The 24,353-nt window shown below is 45.1% G+C and overlaps 1 protein-coding gene across 1 annotated transcript in view; it reads right to left on the bottom strand.

Annotated features, from left to right (window-relative positions):
* LOC115051808 (excitatory amino acid transporter 1) overlaps window positions 1-22,027 on the bottom strand; it is a 36,211-nt gene extending 14,184 nt beyond the window's left edge. Inside the window, exons 1-8 of the mRNA XM_029515479.1 lie at window positions 21,889-22,027; window positions 21,660-21,797; window positions 11,293-11,497; window positions 11,146-11,188; window positions 10,157-10,437; window positions 9,836-10,069; window positions 6,768-6,962; window positions 6,554-6,688 (exon numbers count right to left, since the gene is read on the bottom strand). Coding sequence (XP_029371339.1) covers window positions 6,554-6,688; window positions 6,768-6,962; window positions 9,836-10,069; window positions 10,157-10,437; window positions 11,146-11,188; window positions 11,293-11,497; window positions 21,660-21,797; window positions 21,889-22,027 — 1,370 coding nt within the window. The remainder of the gene's footprint in view (window positions 1-6,553; window positions 6,689-6,767; window positions 6,963-9,835; window positions 10,070-10,156; window positions 10,438-11,145; window positions 11,189-11,292; window positions 11,498-21,659; window positions 21,798-21,888) is intronic.
* Between the last annotated feature and the right edge of the window lie 2,326 nt (window positions 22,028-24,353).

Below are 24,353 nucleotides of genomic sequence, written 5' to 3'. Positions count from 1 at the left end.
TTTTCTAAATTTAGGTGGTAATAGAGCAGGTCTAGACCAAACTCTTTATAAATTTATTTAAAGAGACCCAACAGATCCCCCGATGAGCAAGCACTTGGCAACAGTGGCAAGGAAAAACTTCCTTTAAGAGGTAGAAACTTCGAGCAGAACCAGGCTCAGGGGGGCGGCCATCTGCCTCGACCGGTTGGGTTGAGAGTGGGAGAGAGAGAGAGAGAGAGAGAGTGAGACAGGCATTGGAGCGGGGGGGGGGGTGTAGGCACGAACATGTTGCTGTATGGAGTTCATGGAGTTGAGCTGTAGTGCAGAATTCATGAAATATGGGACCAGCAGGTGTTGCAGGAACATGGGATGGCGATGAGTCACCACCTGCAGGATGAGGACAGGGAGAGCTAGCTTCTATAGTTTCATCATCCAGACCGTCAACCTGTCTATTAGACCCAGTACCAACTAGCCTCTTTAAGAGATCTTTTATGTAATTGAGCCGTTCATTCTAGATTTGGTTAATCTGACTTTATTTCTGGGTTATGTACCTCAGGCACTTAAGACTGCGGTCATCAAACCCCAGCTTAAAAAGCCTAATCTTGATCCAGATGTTTTGGCAAACTATAGACCCATATCGAACCTTCCATTTATTTCTAAAATCATTGAGAAAGCTGTAGCAAAACAACTACACGAGCATCTGGATGGGAACAGTTTGTTTGAAGAGTTTCAGTCAGGATTTAGAGCCCATCATAGCACAGAAACAGCGCTGGTTAAAGTCTCCAATGACATTCTAATGGCCTCAGACGATGGATCAGCCTCCATACTTCTCCTTCTAGATCTTAGTGCTGCATTCGACACCATAGATCATAATATTTTACTACAGAGACTGGAACATGAAATTGGAATTAAAGGAACTGCACTAAAGTGGTTCAAATCCTACTTATCAGATAGACATCAGTTTGTTCATGTAAACAACAGCTCCTCCTCATGTACTGTAGTCAGTCATGGAGTCCCGCAGGGTTTGGTACTTGGACCAATCCTCTTTACGCTTTATCTGCTTCCTCTAGGCAACATTATCAGGAAACACAGCATCAATTTCCACTGCTACGCAGACGATACTCAGCTGTACCTATCAATGAAGCCAAATGAAGTCAGTCAGATAGTCAGACTGCAGGCATGTCTTGAAGACATAAAAGTCTGGATGACTGGAAATTTTTTACTTCTCAACTCTGACAAAACAGAAGTTATTGTACTCGGTCCTAAGCACCTCAGTGTCAGGACTGGGGGGGCAGAACGCGGTGAGCGTGTTGCGGGTAGGACCCAGATGCAGGAGCCGGAAACCAGGTAGGTGGAAAAAAGGACTTTACTCAAGAAGCAAAAAATCTACAGGGCATGGGCAAGACAACTAGGCAGGGCATAGACAAGGCATGGACAAGGCATGGACAAGGCCACAACATGGAGACCCGACAAAGACAACGACACAGCGAAACGACAGCGACAGCGACAATGATCCAACAAGGACAAGACTGAAAACAGGACTTAAAGCCGGACAAAAGATGGCTGTGGCGGCGGCGGCCCAGCCGGGACAGGAACAAAAGACGGCTGCGGCGGCGGCGGCAGCTCAGCCGCAACTGGAGCGCAAGGTGGCTGCGGCGGCGGCCCAGCCGGGACAGGAACAAAAGACGGCTGCGGCGGCGGCCCAGCCGGGACAGGAACACAGGTCGGCTGCGGCGGCCCAGCCGGGACAGGAACACAGGTCGGCTGCGGCGGCGGCCCAGCCGGGACAGGAACACAGGTCGGCTGCGGCGGCCCAGCCGGGACGGGGAACCAGGACTGCTGCGGCGGCAGCCCAGCCGGAACAGGGAACCAGGACTGCTGCGGCGGCAGCCCAGCCGAGACCGGAAGACATGATGGCAGCGGCGGAACAGGAGGTGGCTGCGGAGGCAGCCCAGCCGGAACTGGAGCACAAAGTGGCTGCGGCGGCAGCCCAGCCGGAACAGGAAAAAAGGACTGCTGCGGCGGCAGCCCAGCCGGAACAGGGAATCAGGACTGCTGAGGCGGCAGCCCAGCCGGAACAGGGAACCAGGACTGCTGCGGCGGCAGCCCAGCCGTAACAGGGAACCAGGACTGCTGCGGTGGCAGCCCAGTCGAGACCGGAAGACATGATGGCAGCGGCGGCGGCAGCGCGGATGACAGCCGATCCACTGCTGCCATACACGCCTCATGCATAGCCACCTGGCGGGAGAGCTTGGGATCCAAAAAGTCAAGTTCTGGGAGCTGGGGAACCGCAGGCTCAACGGACAGCCGCACGGTCCCCAGAGCAAGCACCGACTCCGCTGGGTCCATTGGCGTTTGGATCATTCTGTCAGGACTGGGGGGGCAGAACGCGGTGAGCGTGTTGCGGGTAGGACCCAGATGCAGGAGCCGGAAACCAGGTAGGTGGAAAAAAGGACTTTACTCAAGAAGCAAAAAATCTACAGGGCATGGGCAAGACAACTAGGCAGGGCATAGACAAGGCATGGACAAGGCATGGACAAGGCCACAACATGGAGACCCGACAAAGACAACGACACAGCGAAACGACAGCGACAGCGACAATGATCCAACAAGGACAAGACTGAAAACAGGACTTAAATACACAGTGGTAAACAAGACACAGGTGATCCACATCAGGGGAGGGAAGACAATCAACATGGGACACAACCAGGAAGTAACATAACCGGGAACACGAAGGGACCAGGACTACAAAATAAAACAGAAAGTGACATGGACAGAACACTAACCCCAGCTTTAACCCAAAACCTGACACTCAGAAAAATACTATCTAATCATCTCATCAGTTTGGACGGCATTACTTTGGCCTCCAGCTCCACTGTAAGAAACCTTGGAGTAATTTTTGACCAGGACATGTCCTTCGTCCCTCACATAAAACAAGTTAGTCGGGCAGCTTTCTTCCACCTGAGAAACATTAGGAAAATCAGAAACATCCTTTCTCAGGATGATGCAGAAAAACTAGTCCATGCATTTGTAACTTCTAGGCTGGACTACTGTAACTCATTACTATCTGGATGTCCAAACAAATCTCTAAAAGGCCTTCAGTTAATTCAGAATGCTGCTGCACGAATATTAACAGGAACTAGGAAAAGAGATCACATCTCTCCCGTGTTAGCTGCTCTTCATTGGCTGCCAGTAAAATATAGAGTAGAATTCAAAATCCTTCTTTTAACGTATAAAGCTCTTAATGGCCAAGCTCCATCGTATCTCAGAGAGCTCATAGTTCCTTACTGTCCTAGCAGGCCACTCCGCTCTCAAGATGGAGGTTTACTTGTGGTTCCTAGAGTCTCCAAGAGTAAATCTGGAGGCAGATCGTTCAGTTATCAGGCTCCTCTTCTATGGAACCAACTCCCAGCATCGGTCTGGGGGGCGGACTCTTTAGTAACTTTCAAGACCAGGCTTAAAACTTTCCTGTATGACAGAGCGTACAGTTAAAAAGTCCTCTACTCTTTAGGTATGCTGCTATAGGCCTAGGCTGCTGGGGGAAGGACTGAGCTTCTCTCTCTCTCTCTCTCTCTCTCTCTCGCTCTCTGTCTCTCCCTGTCACCCTCTCTCCCTCTTTCTCTCTAACTCCCTCCTTGCATGCGCTGATAAAAACCATCTTTCTTAAAAAAAAAAAAAAAAAAAACAGTTTCACCCAGTTCTAAGCATTTATACTGCATTTACTAACCATGTTCTGCCAAAGTCTCTGTCTCTCCCAGTTCCTCTCCTCTCTCTCCCTGTCCTCATCCTGCAGGTGGTGACTCATCTCCATCCCATGTTCCTGCAACACCTGCTGGTCCCATATAGCATGAATTCTGTATTACAGCTCAACTCCATGAACTTCATGCAACAACATGTTCCTGCCTACACCCCCCCCCTCCAATGCCTGCCTGCCTGCCTGTCTCTCTCTCTCTCTCTCTCTCAACCCAACCGGTCGGGGCAGATGGCCGCCCCCCCTGAGCCTGGTTCTGCTCGAGGTTTCTGCCTCTTAAAGGAAGTTTTTCCTTGCCACTGTTGCCAAGTGCTTGCTCATCGGGGGATCTGTTGGGTCTCTTTAAATAAATTTATAAAGAGTTTGGTCTAGACCTGCTCTATATGTAAAGTGCCTTGATGTAACTTTGTTATGATTTGGCGCTATACAAATAAATCTGATTTGATTTGATTTGAGAGAGAGGAGAGGAATTGGGAGAGACAGAGACTTTGGCATTCCTGCCTACTTGCCTTGCCCTCATACTGATTGCCAGATCCTGACCTGTTTCTGTTTTGACCCTGCCTGCTTGCCTTGCCCTCATACTGATTGCCACATCCCGACCTGTTTCTGTTTTGACCCTGCCTGCTCGTCTGATCCCTGGCAACCGACCTCGCCTTCGGTCCCTGACAACGAGACAACCTGCAAGTCCTTTCTGTGCTGGCTATCTGACCCCTTGCTTGTCCCTGATGGTCCATCTGTCATCTCCCTTGTCCCTTGTCTGGACTGCTGAGCACATCAAAGACTGCTCCTGTTAAAATGAACACGTCACCACCTCGTGGCCTAGTGGAAACATCACTGACTCTCCCTCTGGTGATGCCGGTTTACACTCTGGCTGTTCCATTAGCACTGCATACTGAACATTCAATAAACCGCTACCTGTAGCAAGCTATCTTTAGTAGAGATTTAGTATTTGTGTTTTATCGTTCCATCTGTCAAGATATCTTATTTTAGCTCAAGGTCTGAAAATGATCAGAAGCAACTAGATTTCTATAAATTGCTCTCCCTATTTAAAATGTCATATACAGCGGGTAAAATAATAATATTGAACACGTCACCATTTTCTAAATATATTTCTAAAGGTGCTACTGACATGAAGTTTTCACCAGTTTGGTAACAACCCATGCAACCCACACATGCAAAGACATCAAACCTTAGATGTCCATAAATTAAGTTGTGTGTGACAAAATTGAATGAAACAAGTAAAAGGTACTGAACACGTGAAGAAATGGAGGTACCAAAAGACACCAGCTGAAATATATCAGTAATCAGAAAGCAATCCTGCACCTTGTCTGTGCAGATTAATATCAGCTGGTTCAGCCCCAACTGATGGCCTATCAAAAGGTGTCTCATTGCCAAAGTTTCACACAAGAAACATCTAATCATACTGATGGCATTGGTTACAGAAGGATTTCTAAACTTCTGAATGTTCCAGTGAGCACTGTTGTGGCCATAATCCGGAAGTGGAAACATCATTTCACAATAAACTGGTTGCAACCAGGTGTTCCTCACAAGGTTTCTGACACAGAGGAATCAAAAGAATTATCAGAAGTGTTGTCCAAGAGCCAAGGACCACTTGTGGAGCACTTCACAAAGACCTGGAATTAGCAGGTACAATTGTTTCAAAGAAAACAATAAGTAACACATTTAACAGCCTGTCTGATTCCATTTTATTACACAGAACTTAATTTATGGACATCTAAGGTTTTATTTCTTTGCATGTGTGGGTTGCACGGGTTGTTACCGACATCTGGTGAAAATGTCAGGTCAGTAGCACCTTTAGAAATATATTTACTGAGAAAAATAGTTCCATCTTAAATAGTTATTTTACCCACTTTATCATTAATTTTCAGTACAGCAGCGCGACAGCATAGTGGTTGGTGCCCACAATAAGAAGGTCACGTGTTCAATTCCCAGAGCTGGGGCCTTTCTGCCTTTGTGGGTTTCCTCCAGGCACTCCGGTTTCCTCCTACCGTTCAAAGATATGCACATTTGGGTTAATTGGTGACTCTAAATTATCTGTAGGTCTGAGTGTAAGTGGTTGTTTGTCTCTGTGTGTTGGCCCTGCGTTGGACTGGTGACCTGTCCAGGGTGTACCCTGCCCTCGCCCAGTGTGAGCTGGGATCGGCTCCAGCACCCCCACAACCCAGAAACAGATGAATTGAAGATGAATGAATGAATGGATGAATTTTCATTATATAATGCATCCAAATTCTGGCTCCAGGGGTTAGATGACATAGTAATCTTTCTTTATGAGACACCCCTCATGTTTAGACCACACAATCCTCTGCTATAGGCTGTACTTATCCCTTTTCAGTATGAGAAGGGCCCTGGTTAGAAAGGCTTCTCCAATTCATGTTTGATGCATCCTAGTAAAAGGAAAATAGGGTTTCTTCTTATTACCCCAGTTTGCTGAGTAATTTCTGGTAAAGGGTATTCTAATTGGAATGATTAATTTGGGAAACCTAATTATGTTTCTATGTTAAAACTTAGCAGAAGATATTCAATACAAAAGGCAAGATGTAGAGCAAGACTCCAGGGAGGCAGAAGAAGTGTGTCACTATGTGGTAGTAGATGCTGTTTTTGACCTTTAAAATAAAATAAATTATTAATGTAGGGGTGTGAGGTACACCTACAGCACAACCAGTCATACTCTTATTAATGTTAATAATGATAAACTACAAAACAACAGCATTTCCCTCCAGGGATTAGTAATGTATTTCTGATTCTAATTTAACTGGATTGTCTATTATTTTTCAAAGATTAATGACACGGTAAGCTACTCACAGAAACCAATCAACGGCAATGATGAGAGTTATGTCATCAGTAGGGAGTCCAACAGAGGTTAGAACAATCACCATTGTAACCAGGCCAGCCTGAGGGATTCCAGCAGCTCCAATACTTGCTGCAGTTGCTGTAATGCTGAAAGACAAAAACACAGGTGAAACACCAACTGTCATTGCAAGGGCTTATTTTCCATTATCCTGTTTTTAAGGCTAACCTGATGGTGATTATCTGACCGAAGTTCATCTCCATATTGTTGACCTGTGCAATGAAGATGGCTGCCAAGGCTTCATACAGAGCTGTTCCATCCATGTTGATGGTGGCGCCCACAGGCAGGACAAAACGTGTGATTCGTTTATCAATTCTGTTATTTTCCTCCAGACATTTAAAAGTTACAGGAAGGGTGGCTGAGCTGGGACATGAAAGGTAAACACAATAGTACAAGTGAACTATTTACATCAGTAAGAAATCACTTACTATAGTAACTCTGTCATATCCACTCAATGTCCCTCAATCTGTAATTTTTTGTGACCCTCTCTGTGTCATCACGCTTATCCTCACTGTTATCCTTTTATAACCTTCACTCGTTCTTACAATTTCAGCCTTGCTGTCATATTCACAAATTCTCACTGCCATCCCTACCTTGTCAAAATCACTCTGTAATCTAAAGATTCTGTTATTGTTATTCTGTTATTCTGTCACTCTCACTTACCCATTTACCCTTACAATCTCTTTTTTTATCCTCCCTCTCTCATATTGTATGTTTTACTTGTATTCCACTGTGTCTATCCTGCTCTCATTCTCTCCTTTTTGTACCTCCCGCTCTCTCCCTCTCTCTCTCTGTCTCCCTCTCACTCACTCACTCACTCTGACTCAATCAGTTGATGCGGATTGGTCCTCATCCCAAATCTGATTCGGCCTGAGGTTTCTGCCTCATAAAGGAAATTATTCGTACCCCTGTCATCAAGTACAAATGGTGAGATTTCTTTTGGTCCCTTTCATGATTCTAGAGAGAGTTGGAACTGCTCTATGTGAAAAGTGCCTAACTCTCTTATGTTTAAATTTGGTTTCATTTGATTTAACGCTGTCAACACTTTCTCAGCCTCTCTCTGTCACCATCACTTGGTCCTTACTTTGTTACACTAATTCCCTCATCTCTTTTTCAGCCTCAATCTGTCATCACTTTTTTAAGGTCACTGTCATCACTTTCTCAACATCACTTTGTTGCTCTCAATATGTAATTACTTTTTTAATGTCACTCACTCTGTCATCCCTTTTTAGAACTCATTCTGTCACCCTCTCTGTTATCACATTGTCGTCCTCATTTTTTAGATGGCACTATATCACCCCGACTTTGTCAGTAATTTCTCATCATCACTCATCAGCCTTGCTTTGTTATCAACTTTTTAAGGTGAATCGGTCATCACCTTTTTAATAACATTCTGTCAACCTCAATCAGAGGTCTTCGTCACCTTTCATTGTGTCTAAATTTCTCCTATCTCACCCTTTTGTCACTTGGTTACCCTCATTCTGTCATTACTTTTTGACCTTCCCTGTCATTCATTCATTCATTTTCTACTGCTTATCTGTGTTTGGGTCACGGGGGATGCTGGGGCCAATCCCAGCTCACATTGGGCGAGGGCAGGGTACACCCTGGACAGGTCGCCATTCCATCACAGGGCCAACAAATAGAAGAACAATCACTCACACTCAAACTACGAGCAATTTAAAGTCACCACCAGTCTTTGGATGGTGAGGGGAAACCAGAGTACCTGGACGAAAGCCAGGGAAGCACAGGGAGAACATGCGAAGTCCGCACAGAAAGGCCCCAGGCCTGGGTGAATCATGAGGACAATTCCAAAATCGGTGATACAGGGAGGGCACCAAGGCAATGTAGTAGTTAGTGCCTGGGAAACGAACCCATGACCTTCTTCTATTGAAGATTTAATTTAACTCTGCAAGGTGTGTCAACTTTTTTGACATTGATGCATTAATTGTCTAATTTCACCAATTGTCTTGCAACTAAATAATTATTTAGTGTATGTCTGTGTGTCTGTGATGGCAGTGCGACACTACAGTGAATCTAGGGGGAAACAAAGGACAAATGGGGCATGAAAAAATTAAAAAGGGAAGGGAAGATGGCAGCGCTGGTAGTAGCGAAGTGAAGGTTGCTCTGTTTTCCTTCCATCCCCCGCAGAATTATGATGATAATTTTTGAACCTTGGAGAAATGGGAGTCCCAGCAGATGAACAGTCAAAGAATTGTTGACAGTGGATATAGAATATGTTACTAGAGGGGCATTGACTGGATATGCTAAACTGCCAGAGCCAGCACACGGAGCATTGGGATGTGACGAAGAGGACAGGCTCAGGCTGCCAGTGCAAAGTACACACCAAGACCACAGCAGGGCATGCCAGGCTTTTTCATACCCACCCTCCACATGGAGGGAGGCTGGCCCAGCAGACCAATCAGAGCCAGAGATCAACCACAGGGTTGAAAGGAGCAGAACTCCCCTAATGCAGCCCTGTGGTTGGTGGAGCTGCAGTGGTATTCCTTAATGTGAGAAAAAAATTATATACTGTATTGGAGGGTGGATACATCTAAGTGCGGGGATGGCATGTGCTAGCAGGTAGAATTAAGATGCAGACTGAGATTTAGAGAGTTGATAAATACTGACCTTTTTTCTGTGAGGTAAATCATTAGATTTTTTTGGGCTTCTCCAATGATACTTATACTGTAGGGATGTTCAAGCAGTGGACAATCATGAGGGACTGGTTATTTTTTCCAGTTAAGGATTGCTTCCTTGGTGATGGCTAGAGCTACAAGTATAGATCAAGATTGACGTTTTGGAGGAATGAAATTGTCAAAACGCCAATTAGGCAGAAGTTATTGGTTGGTGGAATTCTGTGTGACTGTTGACCAAGATAAATACTCTGTTATCACAGTTTCAACCTCACCCTGCCATCACTCTGTTACCTTCACTCTGTCATTGCCTTTTTACACTCTTTGTCACCCTCACTCTGAGTTTGTTCCATTATCACTTTTAAATCTCACTCTATCATAACTTTTCAAATCTTGCTTTTCGCCTTTACTTAATCATCGCTTTTTACCCTCACTCTGTTGGAATTTTTTTAACATTCAGTTTTTATCACGTCACCCTCACTGTCATCAACTCTACTTTGTCACTGTCATTCTGTCATCACTTTTTGCCCCTCTGTAATTGGTTTTCACTCATGACTCTGTCAGCCTTCCTCGCTCAATGTGATCTTGTTGGATGTAACTCACCTGGAAGATGTCCCAAGGGCTGTTACCAGAGCTTGCAGGAGCCCAGCAATGAAGATAAAGGGGTTCTGACGAGTGATGACAAAATAAAGAGTGGGAAGAATAAGAATAGCATGGATCATTAAGCCAATGATGACTGTGATGGTGTACATGCCCAGCTGGCCACCCATCTGTGTGAGATCTTCCATCTCTACAATCTTTCCTGCTATGAGGAACAGGATACCAATGGGGGCGTACCTGAGAGGAGGACAGGAACAGTGAGTCACCGACATGATGGTATCATTTGTTGAAGTGTAAACATCTTCCCCGAAAGTGAAGTCTTACCACATGATGATGGCAACAAGACGCATGATTGCTTCATTGAGGCTGTCGAAGAAATCCCTTAGGAGCTGACCCTGCTCCTTCATATTACCAATTATCAAACCAAAGCACATGGAGAAGACCACCAGCCCAAGGGCATTGACCCCATTCACCTGACCTGGCACTGGGATCACTTCTTCCCGAGTAATTTCCATGATACCTTGGGTGTCATTGGTTGAGTTGAAGAGGGTATCATTCACTGTCACTGTCATATGAACCACTCGCTTTCCATATTTGGTTTTAAACTGGAGAATGACAGAATTGAAAGAGAGGTGATACCAGTGGACTTTGTGAGGATGAAATAGAGCATTGTACTCTTCGCAGCATAAAGCATTAGGTTTAGTACTATTTATTCCATTCCTGGTACAGTAAATATTCTACTTACAACTTTAAAACACTAACATTTCTAACTACCTCTGACTATGAAGTTCTTTTAAGTCACCTCTTTACTTGACCTCCTACTCTTATTATATAGATGCTGTACTTAATTCTAAACCGGCTTTCGATACTTCTCTGAAGCGTCAGTGAGCCCTGTGAGTAATTTTGTATGGAAATGAGTTGATGTGAATGTATTATGTAAACATGATACTTGTCTGATGATAATTGATTAGTAATATTAACATATTCATCCTCAGTTTGTGCTAGCCTTCAAGAATACTGTTGGATTTAAGCTGGGTCCTGTCTGAAAAATTTTTTGGGCTGTCGCATCTTAGAGAGCAAAGGGCCTACTTGAAATAGGCTGCCTTGGACCAAAGCCAATTTTCACTTGAAAGTTAAACACTAATGGGAAGATGGCTGAAGCCATTCATTCTCTTCAGAGGATAAAGGTGAAGGTCATTAAGATGTTAGATATTTTAATTTCTGAGGTCTGATGAATACTGCTGGGGCTATGAACTGCTTGCATTCTAAGACAATGTGCTACAGATTTTGTAAATATTAAATGTAAAGCTCACCTGCTGTGTGCAGGCTTGGACCAAGTTCGGCGGAAACATGTTTCTGAAATGAGAAATCACAATGATGTTAAGATGGGGCTGTGAAGTTATTTTAAATATGAAATGAGAATATCATCATTTTCACTTCCTTAGGGACGAGCAGGCTACCTGATTAGATCTAAGAACGCGTCAGCAGGACTGACTTGCTCTATCGTCTGTTGCTTCCCAAACTCATCTTTTGATCCTTTTCCTGGGTGGATGATGAGGACGATAATGATACCTATGAAGACTGCAATGAAGGTTGTGGTCATGTAGTAAATCACAGCTCTCATGCCCATCTTTCCCGATGCTTTGCTGTCCAAAGCTGCCATTCCTTTGACAGAGGGTGGAAATACAGTAGATCTGAGTCTAGAGACATGTAAATATTCTTTACAAACAGAGATGTTCTGTTGATCCTAGTTTAATTATATAACGGTATGTCAGTTACTTATTTACTCCTAATATTACTATAGTACATACCTTATTAAGCTAATAAGGTTGTTTTCAAATGGACACTTTGGAGTAGCACATGCTTCCAGTGGAAATAACATATTTTGTGGACAGCTCTCTGTTAAAATGACTTTCTGCTTTGTGTACTGAGCTTCCATTTGTTTTAGCAATCAGTACACAGCATGCATCAAATGGGCCTATAGCTTGCCACTCCTTAAAACATACTGTATTCTGCTAACCAATCTAGCCTGGGCCCTACCCATTTGATCATCAAACAAAAAAAACCTTTCCATTGGTAGCCGCATATCTGAAAATGCTTTATTATCTACATAGTGCGAATTACGGAAGGGTTTAGGGGGTTTGACCACCCTAATTACGACTGCATCCCCCATGAAAGAGGTACAAATAACAGATTTGGGGGGTTGAAACCTGGGTTCCCTTTACATCCAGCAGAAAATGTTGACCCCCCTCCCAATTGTCATTGTATAATTCGCATACTGGCTATCTATCCTCATGCACATGTCATTGTATCTGGAATTAATGGACACAACCAACTCTACAATAACTCTGAGTCATTATTTTACACAGTTTTTTGGGCAGTTTGTTTGAACCATCTGGTTCTATTACATGTTGCTACACAAGCAAATGAAATAATGCAATTAACATGAACCTCAACCATACTGAGTCACTGCGTGACATTATCAACAGTTAAATGCCAAACTGATTTCAGCAGCAGTAGATTGAACGTAAGTGTTCTGTTCTATGGTTGTGAAGAATATTAGTTTGTAAGGATAAACATTTAAATTGACCAAACCAAACCATAGTTTACCACTATACAGTAGAACAGAACAACTTTTTTGCATACACAAACAACTGTTTATAGACAGAATAACGTTTCCACTGTTTATTTGTTTTTGTCTTTTGTCAGCTATCACATATAACATTTGCAAAACATAATTCTGATTGTATATGTGTATCCCGGCATTTCACTGTACCAATGTTTGTGTCAGTAACAATATTTCTTCTAACAGTTTTTCTCTCTATGAGCTTTGAAAGGCATTCTCTAATGTTAGAATGAATTCAGTAGCAAAAATCACTTAGTTTTCATCAATGAATGATACTCTTCTAATCTACCTAACCAACAGTTTTTACAATAAACTTTTTGTTATGATTCATGCTAAAATGCTTAAAATCAATATTGGTCTGATGTTATAATCATTTTTAAATTGAGATGTTTGTTTTGGTGGTTTATTACATGATGCAAATTATTACATTTTCATGAAAAAAGTGCAAAAACCTCATTTTGTAATAACTGGAGAAACATGTAACCTGTATTAGGAAATGCAAAATATTTTATTCCAAAACATGGCTGATTTTTACATAATGCGTTAGGGTTATTATTACATTATTACATAATAAAGTTAACTTTTATATCAGGCTCACTGAGCCAGGCAGGACCCACAAGGCAGAGTTGCACACAGGGTTGTTTAATTGGTCCAAGGTCAGCAATGGGTAATCAGTCAGCACAGGCAATGGTACAGGTCCAAGATGCAAGGGGCAAAGCCAAAATCCAAAACAGGTCAATACACAAAAACTCATTCTAATGGCTTCAGACAGTCGGTCAGCCTCCATACTCAATATCTCCATATCTCAGTGCTAAATTCGACAATTTTACTACAGAGATTGGAACATGAAATTGGGATTAAAGGAACTGCACTAAGGTGGTTCCAATCCTATTTATCAGATAGACATCAGTTTGGTCATGTGAACAATAGCTCCTCACTGTAGTCAGTTATGGAGTCCCACAGGGTTCGGTACTTGGACCAGTCCTCTTCACTCTTTATCTGCTTCCTCTAGGCAACATTATCAGGAAACACAGCATTAACTTTCCCTTTTATACAGATGACACTCAGCTGTATTTATCAATGAAACCTGATGAAGTCAGTCAGATAGTCCGGCTGCAGACATGTCTTGAAGGCATAAAAATCTGGATGGCCCAAAATTTACTCCTTAATTCTGACAAAACTGAAGTTATTGTACTCGGCCCTAAGCACCTCAGAGAAAGGCTACCTAATTATCTAATCAGTCTGGACAGCATTATTTTGGCTTCCAGGTCAACTGTAATAAACCTTGGATGCCCATCTTCTATGGAACCAACTTCCAGCATTGGTCCAAGGGGCGGACTCTTGAGCAATTTTCAAGACTAGGCTTAAAACATTTATATACAACAGAGCTTATAGTTAAAAAGTTAAAGTCCATCTACTCTTTAGCTATGCTGCTATAGGCGTAGGCTGCTGGGGGAAGGACTGAGCATCTCTCTCTCGCTCCTTCTCCCCCTCCCACCCCCCCTTGAATGCACAGACAATAACCATGCTTCTCAGATATCACCAGTTCTCACAGTTCTAAGCATGTGTACTGCATTTACTAACCATGTTTTCCCCAGAGTCTCTGTCTCTCCCTGTCCTCATCCTGCAGGTTATGACTCATCGCCATCACATGCTGCAACGCCTGCTGCTCCCTTATCCTCACGAATTCCATACTACAGCATCATCTCCATGAACTTCATGTAACATTATGTTCCTGCCTAAAACTGTTTTGAATATCCCCTTTTCCTGCTCTCATTCTCTCCCTACACCACCCCCCCACCCCATGCTTCTCTCACTCTTGATCTCTCGCTCTCGCTCTACCTCTCTCTCAACCCGACCTGTCGAGGCAGATGGCGGCACCCCCTGAGCCTGGTTCTGCCTGAGGTTTCTTCTTCTTAAAGGAAGCTTTTCCTTGCAGTGCCCAACCCTAACCCTGTAATGCCTGCTTCGTGCAGCATCATGTTCCTGCCTACACCTGTTTTGAATATCCCCATCTCCTGCTCTCATTCTCACCCTACGCTACCCCCCCCCACACACCCCACACCCTGTGCCTCTCTCACTCTTGCTCTCTCACTCTCAACCCAAGCTGTTGAGGCAGATGGCCGTCCCCCCAAGCCTGGTTCTGTCAAAGCTTTCTGACTCTTGAAAGAAGTTTTCCTTGCCACTGTTGCCAAGTGCTTGCTCATCGGGGGATCTGTTGGTTCTCTTTAAATAATTTACATATAATAATAATAGTTTATATAGTTAATAATAATTTAAAGAGTTTGGTCTAGACCTGCTCAAATATGTAAAGTGCCTTACTTGTAACTTTATGAGTTGGCGCTATACAAATAAATCTGATTTGATTTGATTTAATTTGGGAGAAGGTCTGGCTTAATGTTCTTAGCTCTTGGGGGATTTGACAGGAAGACATTGAACCTGGAGAAAAACAGTGCCCATCGAGCTTTTTGTAGGTTCAGCCTATTGGCTTTCTTGAGGTATTCAAAATTTTTGTGAATACCTTGTGAATAGTTTGGTCTAGACCTGCTCAAATATGTAAAGTGCCTTACTTGTAACTTTATGAGTTGGCGCTATACAAATAAATCTGATTTGATTTGATTTAATTTGGGAGAAGGTCTGGTTTAATGTTCTTAGCTCTTGGGGGATTTGACAGGAAGACATTGAACCTGGAGAAAAACAGTGCCCATCGAGCTTTTTGTAGGTTCAGCCTATTGGCTTTCTTGAGGTATTCAAAATTTTTGTGAATACCTTGTGAATAGTTTGGTCTAGACCTGCTCTATATGTAAACTGCCTTACTTGTAACTTTATGAGTTGGCGCTATACAAATAAATCTGATTTGATTTGATTTAATTTGGGAGAAGGTCTGGCTTAATGTTCTTAGCTCTTGGGGGATTTGACAGGAAGACGTTGAACCTGGAGAAAAACAGTGCCCATCAAGCTTTTTGTAGGTTCAGCCTATTGGCTTTCTTGAGGTATTCAAAATTTTTGTGGTCGGTCTGTACCACAAAAGGTTGTTCCGCCCCTTCCAGCCAGTGTCTTCAAGCTTCCAGTGCGACTTTCACGGCCAGCAGTTCTCAGTCTCCTACCGTGTAGTTATCGTCTTTACCCAACCGCTGGGAAAGGACAGCTCCAATGCCTGCATCTGAAGCATCTATTTCAACAAGGAATTGACCCATGCAGTCTGGCATGATGAGAATTGGGGTGGAGGTGAAGCTTTGCTTCAGGTGCTGGAAGACTGCATCTGCAGGAGGCGTCCAGAAGAAGAAGACTTTGGAAGGGGTGAGAGCATGGATAGGGGCAGCAATGGAGCTAAAGTTTAAGTTTCCAATGAATTTTCTACAGAAATTAGCAAACCGAATGAAGCATTGCACTTCCTTCGTAGCGGATGGACTTGGCCAGTCCTAAATGGCCTGGATCTTGCTCTGGTCCATCTCCATCCGTCCTTCTGAGATATCATACCTCAGGAATGTGACTATGGGTGAGTGAACCTGACATTTCTCTGCTTTGAAAAACAATTAGTTTTTCAGGAGTCATTGCAGGACCTCTCTGACTATCTGTTTGTGGGTGGCTGAATCTGGGGAGAAGATTAATATGTTATCAAGATAAACATAGATCGAGTGGTCTCCCTAAGACATCATTTATGAGAGACTGAAAGACCGCTGGAGCATTGGAAAGACTGATGGGCATCACCAGGTACTCACAGTGACCAATAGGGGTGTTGAAAGTGGTCTTCCCCTCATCCCCTTCCCTTATTCTCACTAGGTGGTAGGCATTTCTCAGGTCTAGTTTGGTTAATGCCCCGATACCTTGAAGTTGATCAATGGCAGAAGTCATAAATGGAAGGGGGTATCTGTTTTTAACGGTGGGAAGGGGGCAGCTGGGAGAAGGTCAATGGGGCAATTATAATCTCTGTGATGAGTGAGTGGCATGGCCTGGGTTTTGCTTAACACTTCCTTTAAGTCCCAGTAACATTCGGGTACCCCAGTGAGGTTAGGGTTGTCAGCGGTTTTAAACGTGCAGTTCTCTCCCCAGCATAGGATCCTGTCAGTGGGCCAATCAATGCTGGGGTAATGCTGCTTCAGCCACTGGTACCGTAGGATGAGAGGATGGTGAGAAGAGTAGTACAAATGGAAAGACAAGTGTTCATCAATGCCCATCTTTCAAGGTCACGGTTAGAGGAGGTGTGTAGTGTGTGACTAGGCACATAAGATGGCCATCAGCTGTAGCAGATGTGAGCTGGAGCCTCTTGGCTAGCTCATAGCTCATCAGGTTAGCATCAGCATCAGTTGATTAGAGCCTGGTGGGCTAATGTTTGAGTGTCTGTGCTGAGGGTTATTGGGTTTAAATGTCTTTTTGAATGAGACTCGGGAGAAGAGTGTCTTACCCCCATTAGACCTGGAGACCCCTTGGCCAGGCAGGAAGTGATGAAGTGACCATTGTGACCGGAGTGGATGCACTTTCTTTTCTTTACCAGGCGTTGGCGTTCAGCAGGGGAGAGGGAGTGTTGCCGATCTTCATGGGCTCCCGATGGTCCACCATGGGGGGGGGGGGTGAACGGTGATCCTGGTGATCCTTGTTGATGCATGACGCCAGGGACACCAGAGCCTCCAGTTCCTCAGGTAGTTCGAGTAGTGGCGTCAGATTGTTCTTTAGGGTCTCTGATAGTCCATTAAAGAAGGCGTCTACCAGGGTGACCTGGTTCCAACCACTGTCTGCAGCAAGGGTGTGGTCCTTTTGCTTTGCTTCAGGACCACTAGTGCTTTGGCTGCATCTTGACCTGGCATTGCCATTTGAAAAACGGTTTCCAAAGCCTTTGTGAAATGGGGCATGGGGTCGTGAATGGCTGACTGGCAACTCCATTCTGCCGTTGCCCAAGCTTTAGCCCAGCCCATTAAATGAGAGATAACATAGGCTATTTTAGTTCAGTCAGAAGGAACGGTAGATGCCTGAAACTCAAATTGGAGGGTACAGTGAGTGAGGAACAGATGACAGTCCCTGACTCACTGGGGAACTGCTCTGGGTTCACCAGACGCAGACAAGGAGCTTTGGCTGGGACTGGGTGAGTGGCCGGTGGGTGCTGCGAGGCTGTGCTGACGGCAGTGACTTGTTCGGCTGCCAGCGTCCATGTTGCTAACATCCAGATGCTGGAGACGGCCGATGATGACGCTCAGCTGTGCCACGAGTGTGGCCTTCATGGCCTCATCCCACTGGGAACCATTGGCCAATGCTTGGCCGATGGCTAGCAGTTGCTCCTCCTGCTCATTCAGTTACCTACCCTGAGCGCGAAGGGCAGCGTGCACTGGATCCGACTCTGCAGGTTCCATGAATGGCCAGATTGTGCTATCAGGCTCACTGAAGCAGGCAGCACCCACAAAGCAGTGTCATACACAGGGAGTATAAGAGAGGTTGTTTAATCAGTCCCAGGGTAATCACCGAGCATAGCAACTGAACAGGTACAACAAGCAAGGGGCAAAGCCAAAAATCCAAAACAGGTCAATATACAAAACCTCCCTGAGAAACACTGGGGAAAAAAAACACGGGTTCTCTTACTGGGAAACAGACAAGGCAATCTGGCAGAGGAGGGAAGGGAAGACAGTTTAAATGCACTGGGTGAAGGAGGCAACGAGACACAGAGGCAGGAACTAGACAGAACATGGGGAACAGACTTTCAAAATATAACAAGAAACACAACTAGATTTGCAATTTGCATGATTAATTAACCTGTCCAGGTCTCTTGACAGACGTGGTAAGTCCAAACGTGTAGTGCGGGTGAACATTTGGAGGAGCCCCCTGGCTGGGAGGCCTTGAAGTCCCACCTCTGTTAGAGCTTTTCTGACATTGCTCTGGAGGCTGAGGTCATTAAGCTCGAGTGGTCAATGTTCAAATCCTTAATTGCCCAGGCTGCAGCGGTGAGCTGTGGCCTAAAGGTCCTGGGTGCCTCAAGGGGTGGCAACCCTCAGACACCAGTGGTCAGGGAAGCCATCCGACTGAGGAAGGAGGGCTTCCAGGGTATGTTATCTTGGGGGACTCTGGAGGCATTTGTTGGGCCATTGGAAATTTCCATAACGGAAGTCAATGAGGTAGTGAAACAACTCCACAGTGGCAAAGCCACAGGGATTGATGAGATCTGTCCTGAAATGTTGAAGGCTCTGGGTATTGAGGGGCTGTCGTAGATGACACACCTCTGCAACATTGCGAGAGGGTCAGGGGCAGGGCCAAAGGTGTGGCAGACCAGGCTGGTTTTCCCACTTTTTAAAAAGGGGGACCAGAGGGTGCGTGCCAGCTATTGAAGCAACACACTACTCAGCCTCCCTGGGTAAGTTTACTCCAAGGTGCTGGAAAGGAGGCTAAGGCCAATTGTCGAACCTCTGATTAAAGAGGAGCGATGCGCATTTGGTCCTGATCATGGAATCTCCAATCTCTGTATGCCCAAAGTGAGAGCTGTGTGCGGGGTATTCGGCAGTAAGTCTGACTTGTTCCAAGTGAGTGTTGGCCTCCGCCAGGGCTGCGCCATGTCACCAATCCTGTTCGGGATTTTCATGGACAATTTCTACGCTCAGTCGAGGAGGAGAGCGGTGGCAGCTCGGGGGGCTCAGGATTGCATCGCTGCTTTTGGTAGACAATGTGGTGCTGTTGGCACCATTGGTCTGTGATCTTCAGCTCTCACTGGACAGGTTCACAGCTGAGGGTCAGGTCAGTCTTCATTCCTACCCTCACCTATGGTCATGAGAACTGGATCATGACTGAAAGAACAAGATCACGCCTACAAGCAACCGAAATGAGCTTCCTCAGAAGGGTAGCTGGCTTCTCCCTTAGAGATAGGGTGAGGAGCTTGGTCATCCAAGATGCGCTCAGAAGGGAGCCGCTGCTCTTTTGCATTGAGAGGAGCCAATTGAGGTGGTTTTGGCGTCTGGTTGGATGTCGCCTGGGTGCCTCCTGTGGGAGGTGTTTCAGGCACTTCCAGCTGGGAGGAGGCCCCGGGGCAGACTGAGGACCAGGTGGAGAGATTATATCTCCACTCTGACCTGGGAACGCATCGGGATCACCCAGTCAGAGCTGGGGAAAGGAAAGTCTGGGGCTCTGTGCTGAAGTTGCTACCCCCATGACCCAACTTCAGATAAGTGGACGAAGATGAAGATGGATGATTAATTTGATTGAAATTTATCAACCAGAACCAGAACCAGGCTTGGGGGGGCCGGCCATCTGCCTCAACAGGTTGGGTTGAGAGAGGGAGAGTGAGAGAGGCAGTGGGGGGGGGGGGCTACCACTTGGTGGCAACACTGACTGCAAACTCCACCGAGGGACCTGCACAGGGGCCAAACAATGCCTGACTGCCTGCTAAGGGGAGGGGGTGCAACCCTTTATCTCCCACATTTTGCTGGGGCCATGGGATAGATGGGCAGTATGATGCTCTGGGCAACCCTAACACTCCCAAGCGGCTCTTCAGATTTTTTTGTTGTTTAAATTAATTTATTACCAACAATAATGTACAAATATATGCAAAATTAATAACTAATGTGAAAACACCATGAGTTTTGTTTTTATTTATTTATATATGTTTTTGTATTTTATAATTTATTTTTTGTAGCACTAATAAACTGAATTTATTAATTTATTTACAATTGAACTTTTAACTTTTTAACTCTGTTACTGCTGATGTGCAGGATTAGCTGCAACAGTTGCGGTACACACACCGGCACCTTATCACGTTCATCTGCTTGTGTTTTTTCTTCCCATTGCACTGATGGGTGGACAGTTCTCAAGTGCCCGTGCAGGTTGTTTTTTTGTTTTATTTTGAGACTCTACACTCTACACTCTACACTAAAATTTAAATGGGTCCAGATTTTACTCTTTTTTACTGCTGCCACTCATTTTCTTCACTATACCTTCCGATTGTGTTGTCTCTCCTTGTGGCCCCTTGCTCTCTTTCTCTCGTCTCCCTCCTTCCTCTGTTCTCCTGTTTGTGTGTGCTGTGTGTGTGTAACTGCCGCAGACACAGAGACTACGCCACACTTGTTGACCAATCATGTGTGGCTTGAAGAGAAAAAAGTGAGAGAAAAGGGGAGGAAAAAAAGCAGCTCCCAATCAGGAGCCAGCTCTCGTTGTTCGTGTCAAAGAACAGCCCCTAAGAGCCGTTTCATTTGCGACTGACACATCACTACTGGACACATACCACCTACCTAAGCATTGCTGCAGATCATGTAGACCTTTTCATGGAAACAATATGCCTGATAGCTGTGTCTTTATGCAGGATAATGCACCATACCACAAACCAAAATGGGTCAGGAATGGTTTAAGGAACCCAGCAATGAGTAAAGTGTTGAGATGGCCTCCAAATTACTCAGATTTCAATCCAATCGGGCATCTTAGGGATGTGCAGGGAAGAGAAGTCTGATACTTGAAGGTCTCACCTTACAACTTAACAAACTTAAAGGATCCACTGCCAAAACCAGATACCTAAGCAAGCCTTCAGTGCAGTACAGTCCATGCCTCAACAGCTCTGGGCTGTTTTGGTAACAGGAGGAGGCCCAAACAATACCAGGCACACTGTCATAATTTTGCCTGATTTGTGAGTGTCTTTTTCTGGTACCATTTTTTTCATTACATTAATAGGAAGCAGGCAGCACGGTGGCGTAGTGGTTAGCACTGTTGCCCAATAAGCTTGCGGGTTCAGTTCCTGACCTGGGTCCTTTCTGTACGGAGTTTGCATGTTCTCCCCATGTCTTTGTGGGTTTCCTCCCACCGTCCATAGACGTCCATGTCTAGGTTAACCGGTGATTCTAAATTGACCGTAGGTGTGAATGCGGGCGTGAGTGGTTGTTCATCTCTGTTTGTCTGTGTGTGTTGTGATGGACTGGTGACCTGTCCAGGGTGCACCCCACCCCTCCCCCGATGTGAGCTGGGATTGGCTCCAGCAGAAATGGGAAAAAGTGGTTGAAGGTGAGTGAGTAATAGGAAACTTAATCTGATTTATTTTCGTGAAACACTTGACAAATTTGGCCTCTTTTTCACAGATTAAGTTCTGCAGCAGAGATTTAGAGGAAGGGAGAGAGAAATATTGTAATATTCACCAAGTTCTTGTCATATGAAGACTCACTTATAGGAACTGAATCATTTCAACTTGACCAAGGTCCACTAGCCGATGACTTATGGGTCACATGAAATGTGAAGGTGTTGTACCTGTAATCAAACTGGAGATGAGTAAGGGTAGAACAAGCATCTGAAGCATCCTCATTAGCAGCTCTCCAGGGAAGGAGAAGTACTTCACCTCTCTATAGGTCATCTTATAGGGACGGAGTGCAAATCCCAAAACAATACCTGCAGAGAGAGACACAGGGAGTCCTGAGCATTGTGACGGGACTCTGAGTGAAGGAACTCAGAGACATTGAGCTCTCAGAGCCACACACACCTACAACGACTGCCCCAACTGTGAAGAGCACAAAGGCGTTCTTCTTAAGGAAAGCCTGGACATCCTCTCTTGAGATCTCTTCCACTTTCCTTTTTGCCTTCATGGTGCGTATATGAATGCCTTCCCTGATTCGCTGCATCCTGTTGTAGAAAACAAAATAGTTCACTACTGAGCAGAAAGATATACAGAGACAGTTATCTTACCGTAATGTCCAAGCAGATAAACTGATCTAAAGCTTTTAAAGGAAATATACATGTCTGTTTTAATATAATATTCACAGGAGCAGGTACCTGTTGATTAATGTAACTATGCTCCATTTCTTTATCAACCTTAAAATGACCCCTTATAGGGGATGGAAGACAAAAAAATCCACAGTTCTTCTTAAATCAACCTGAATGGATTGAAATCAGGTCAGCAGTCTGGCTTAGACAACCCTTGCATGGACAGTACTTCTTTGCTGAGCCCAAGGAGGGAAAATTTATTACCTCCCAAGTGGGCTCATAGTGAATTTGAAATGAATTTACGAGGGATGTGGTGTTTTATTATTGAAGTGGTTACCCTGACAGTGGCAGTGTTAATGGAAGTAACAAGAATGGATTGCTGGGGGTGGGGCCTCAGATGCAGGAGACGCAGATGGCGTGTCTCTGTGGCTGTGAACATGGCTCAAGAGAAAAAGACGACGATGCAAAAGACAAAGAGGCAAAAGATGAACAAAGACCTAATTGAAAACAACTTAAATACACAGTGAGTAAACAAGCCCCCATGGGACGGCTCCCAGACATCCCCAGCATCCCGTTTAAAAAAAAAAATAAACACGGTCTGGAGCCGTTGGAAAACGGAGGAGGCCAGGATTCCGGAGGGGGTGGCACCGGTGGGGTAGCCTTTGGCTCCAGCAGCTGCAGAAGTTGCGCCGCGAACTCTGGAAAGGATGCGGCGAAATCAGGAGGCAGCGGCAGAGGCGCTGTGAAGTCCGGGGGGAGCGCCTCGAACTCTGCAGGCGGCGGCAGGAGAGGCGGTGAAGTCTGGAGACGGCGGCAGCGGGAGTTCCGCGAAGTCCAGGGGGAGCGCCTTGAACTCTGGAAGGAGGGGCGGCGGCGGCCCAGCCCAGACAGGAGAGAGGGATGGCTGAGTGGGTGCAGCTGCAGGTGCCGCGAAGTTCCCACAGACTGGACAACAGCCGACCGAACTGAGCCATCATTGCCACCCAAATCTCCTCCTGGCGGGAGAGTCTAGCCTCCTGTGCCCGCAGCGCGGCCGCCAGCCAGCCGGTCTCCGCTGAGTCCATACGGATTCTTTTGTCGGGGGGGGGTAGGGGTGAGGACTCAGATGCAGGAGACGCAGACAGAGGTTCAGGTGAAAAATAAGTTTGTTTGTTTTAAACTAAAGTGTCTCTGTGGGCAATGTTCAAGATGTGTCCATGGATCAAGAGAAAAAGACTACGAGAATTCGACAAAGTCTAGAATGAAAACAAGACTTAAATACACAGTGACTAAACAAGACCACGTTAGGGCAGGGAACGCAATCACACGGGAGGGAGACACTACTTTCAAAATAAAACAGGACGTGAACAACACAAACAGAAAACTCAATCCCTGACAACCTGTAGGTATTTAGAAGAAGCATTTTTACATTTCCAAAGTCCGGGTTTAAATTGAAAAGATCTGTTCCTCCACCGGTGCTCAGGGGTTACAATGAGAGGAAGAAAAGAGGAGGAGGTACATCTCTTCATTTACCGAGACAATTGTTGTCTTGTCTCAGTCTCACAGTTCTTGCCCTATCCCATACATATCATATTAGGAATAGAATCAACTACGCACTCTTCAAGTCATGTTTTAAATAGACGCGTTCTCATCTGAGAGACGGCTGTTGAACAGGATGTTTTAAAAATACTTTCTAAAATTACATCACTAGGTCACAAGCAGTCGTGTAATTGTGTAAAACATATACACTATGCATTATTACAATCATCTTTCACTACTATTAAAACACTTTACACTTTGTAAGGGGTTCTCTGTTCCCCTCTGTAGTCATGTAACAGCTTTTGTTTCATTTAAACAGATTTTTTTTTCACCCCCCCCCCCAAAAAAAAAAAAACAAAAAACAATTCACATCCATTGCATTGGAGAAAATGCCTTAAAACCAGAGCAAATAAAAAACAATTCCTTTAAGTGAGCTTGATAGGTAAAGTAATCCTTTAATACCCATATTATCACCGTACTCTACCTGTGTCCACCTGATCCTTCACGCTGTTATAACAGAATACAAAGTTGATCCCATACCTGTGTGGACCAGTGGTCTTTGTTCTTCTGGTAAATCTGTTGACCTGGCAGCGAGTGGAGCAGCAGAGCAGGAGCTGTGTAGGAGGACAGAGTGACAGGGAGATGAAACTCTGAAGTGAAGCACAGAAAAGAATGCTCTCCTGTACCTCCTGTGATTGAAAAGGAAGGGAGGGGAGGCACAAGAAC

The sequence above is a fragment of the Echeneis naucrates genome, chromosome 12, assembly GCF_900963305.1.
Source record: "Echeneis naucrates chromosome 12, fEcheNa1.1, whole genome shotgun sequence".
NCBI lineage: Eukaryota > Metazoa > Chordata > Actinopteri > Carangiformes > Echeneidae > Echeneis > Echeneis naucrates.
The sequence above is the reverse complement of the archived record's forward strand: the minus strand, read 5'-3'. Positions and strand labels throughout refer to the sequence as shown.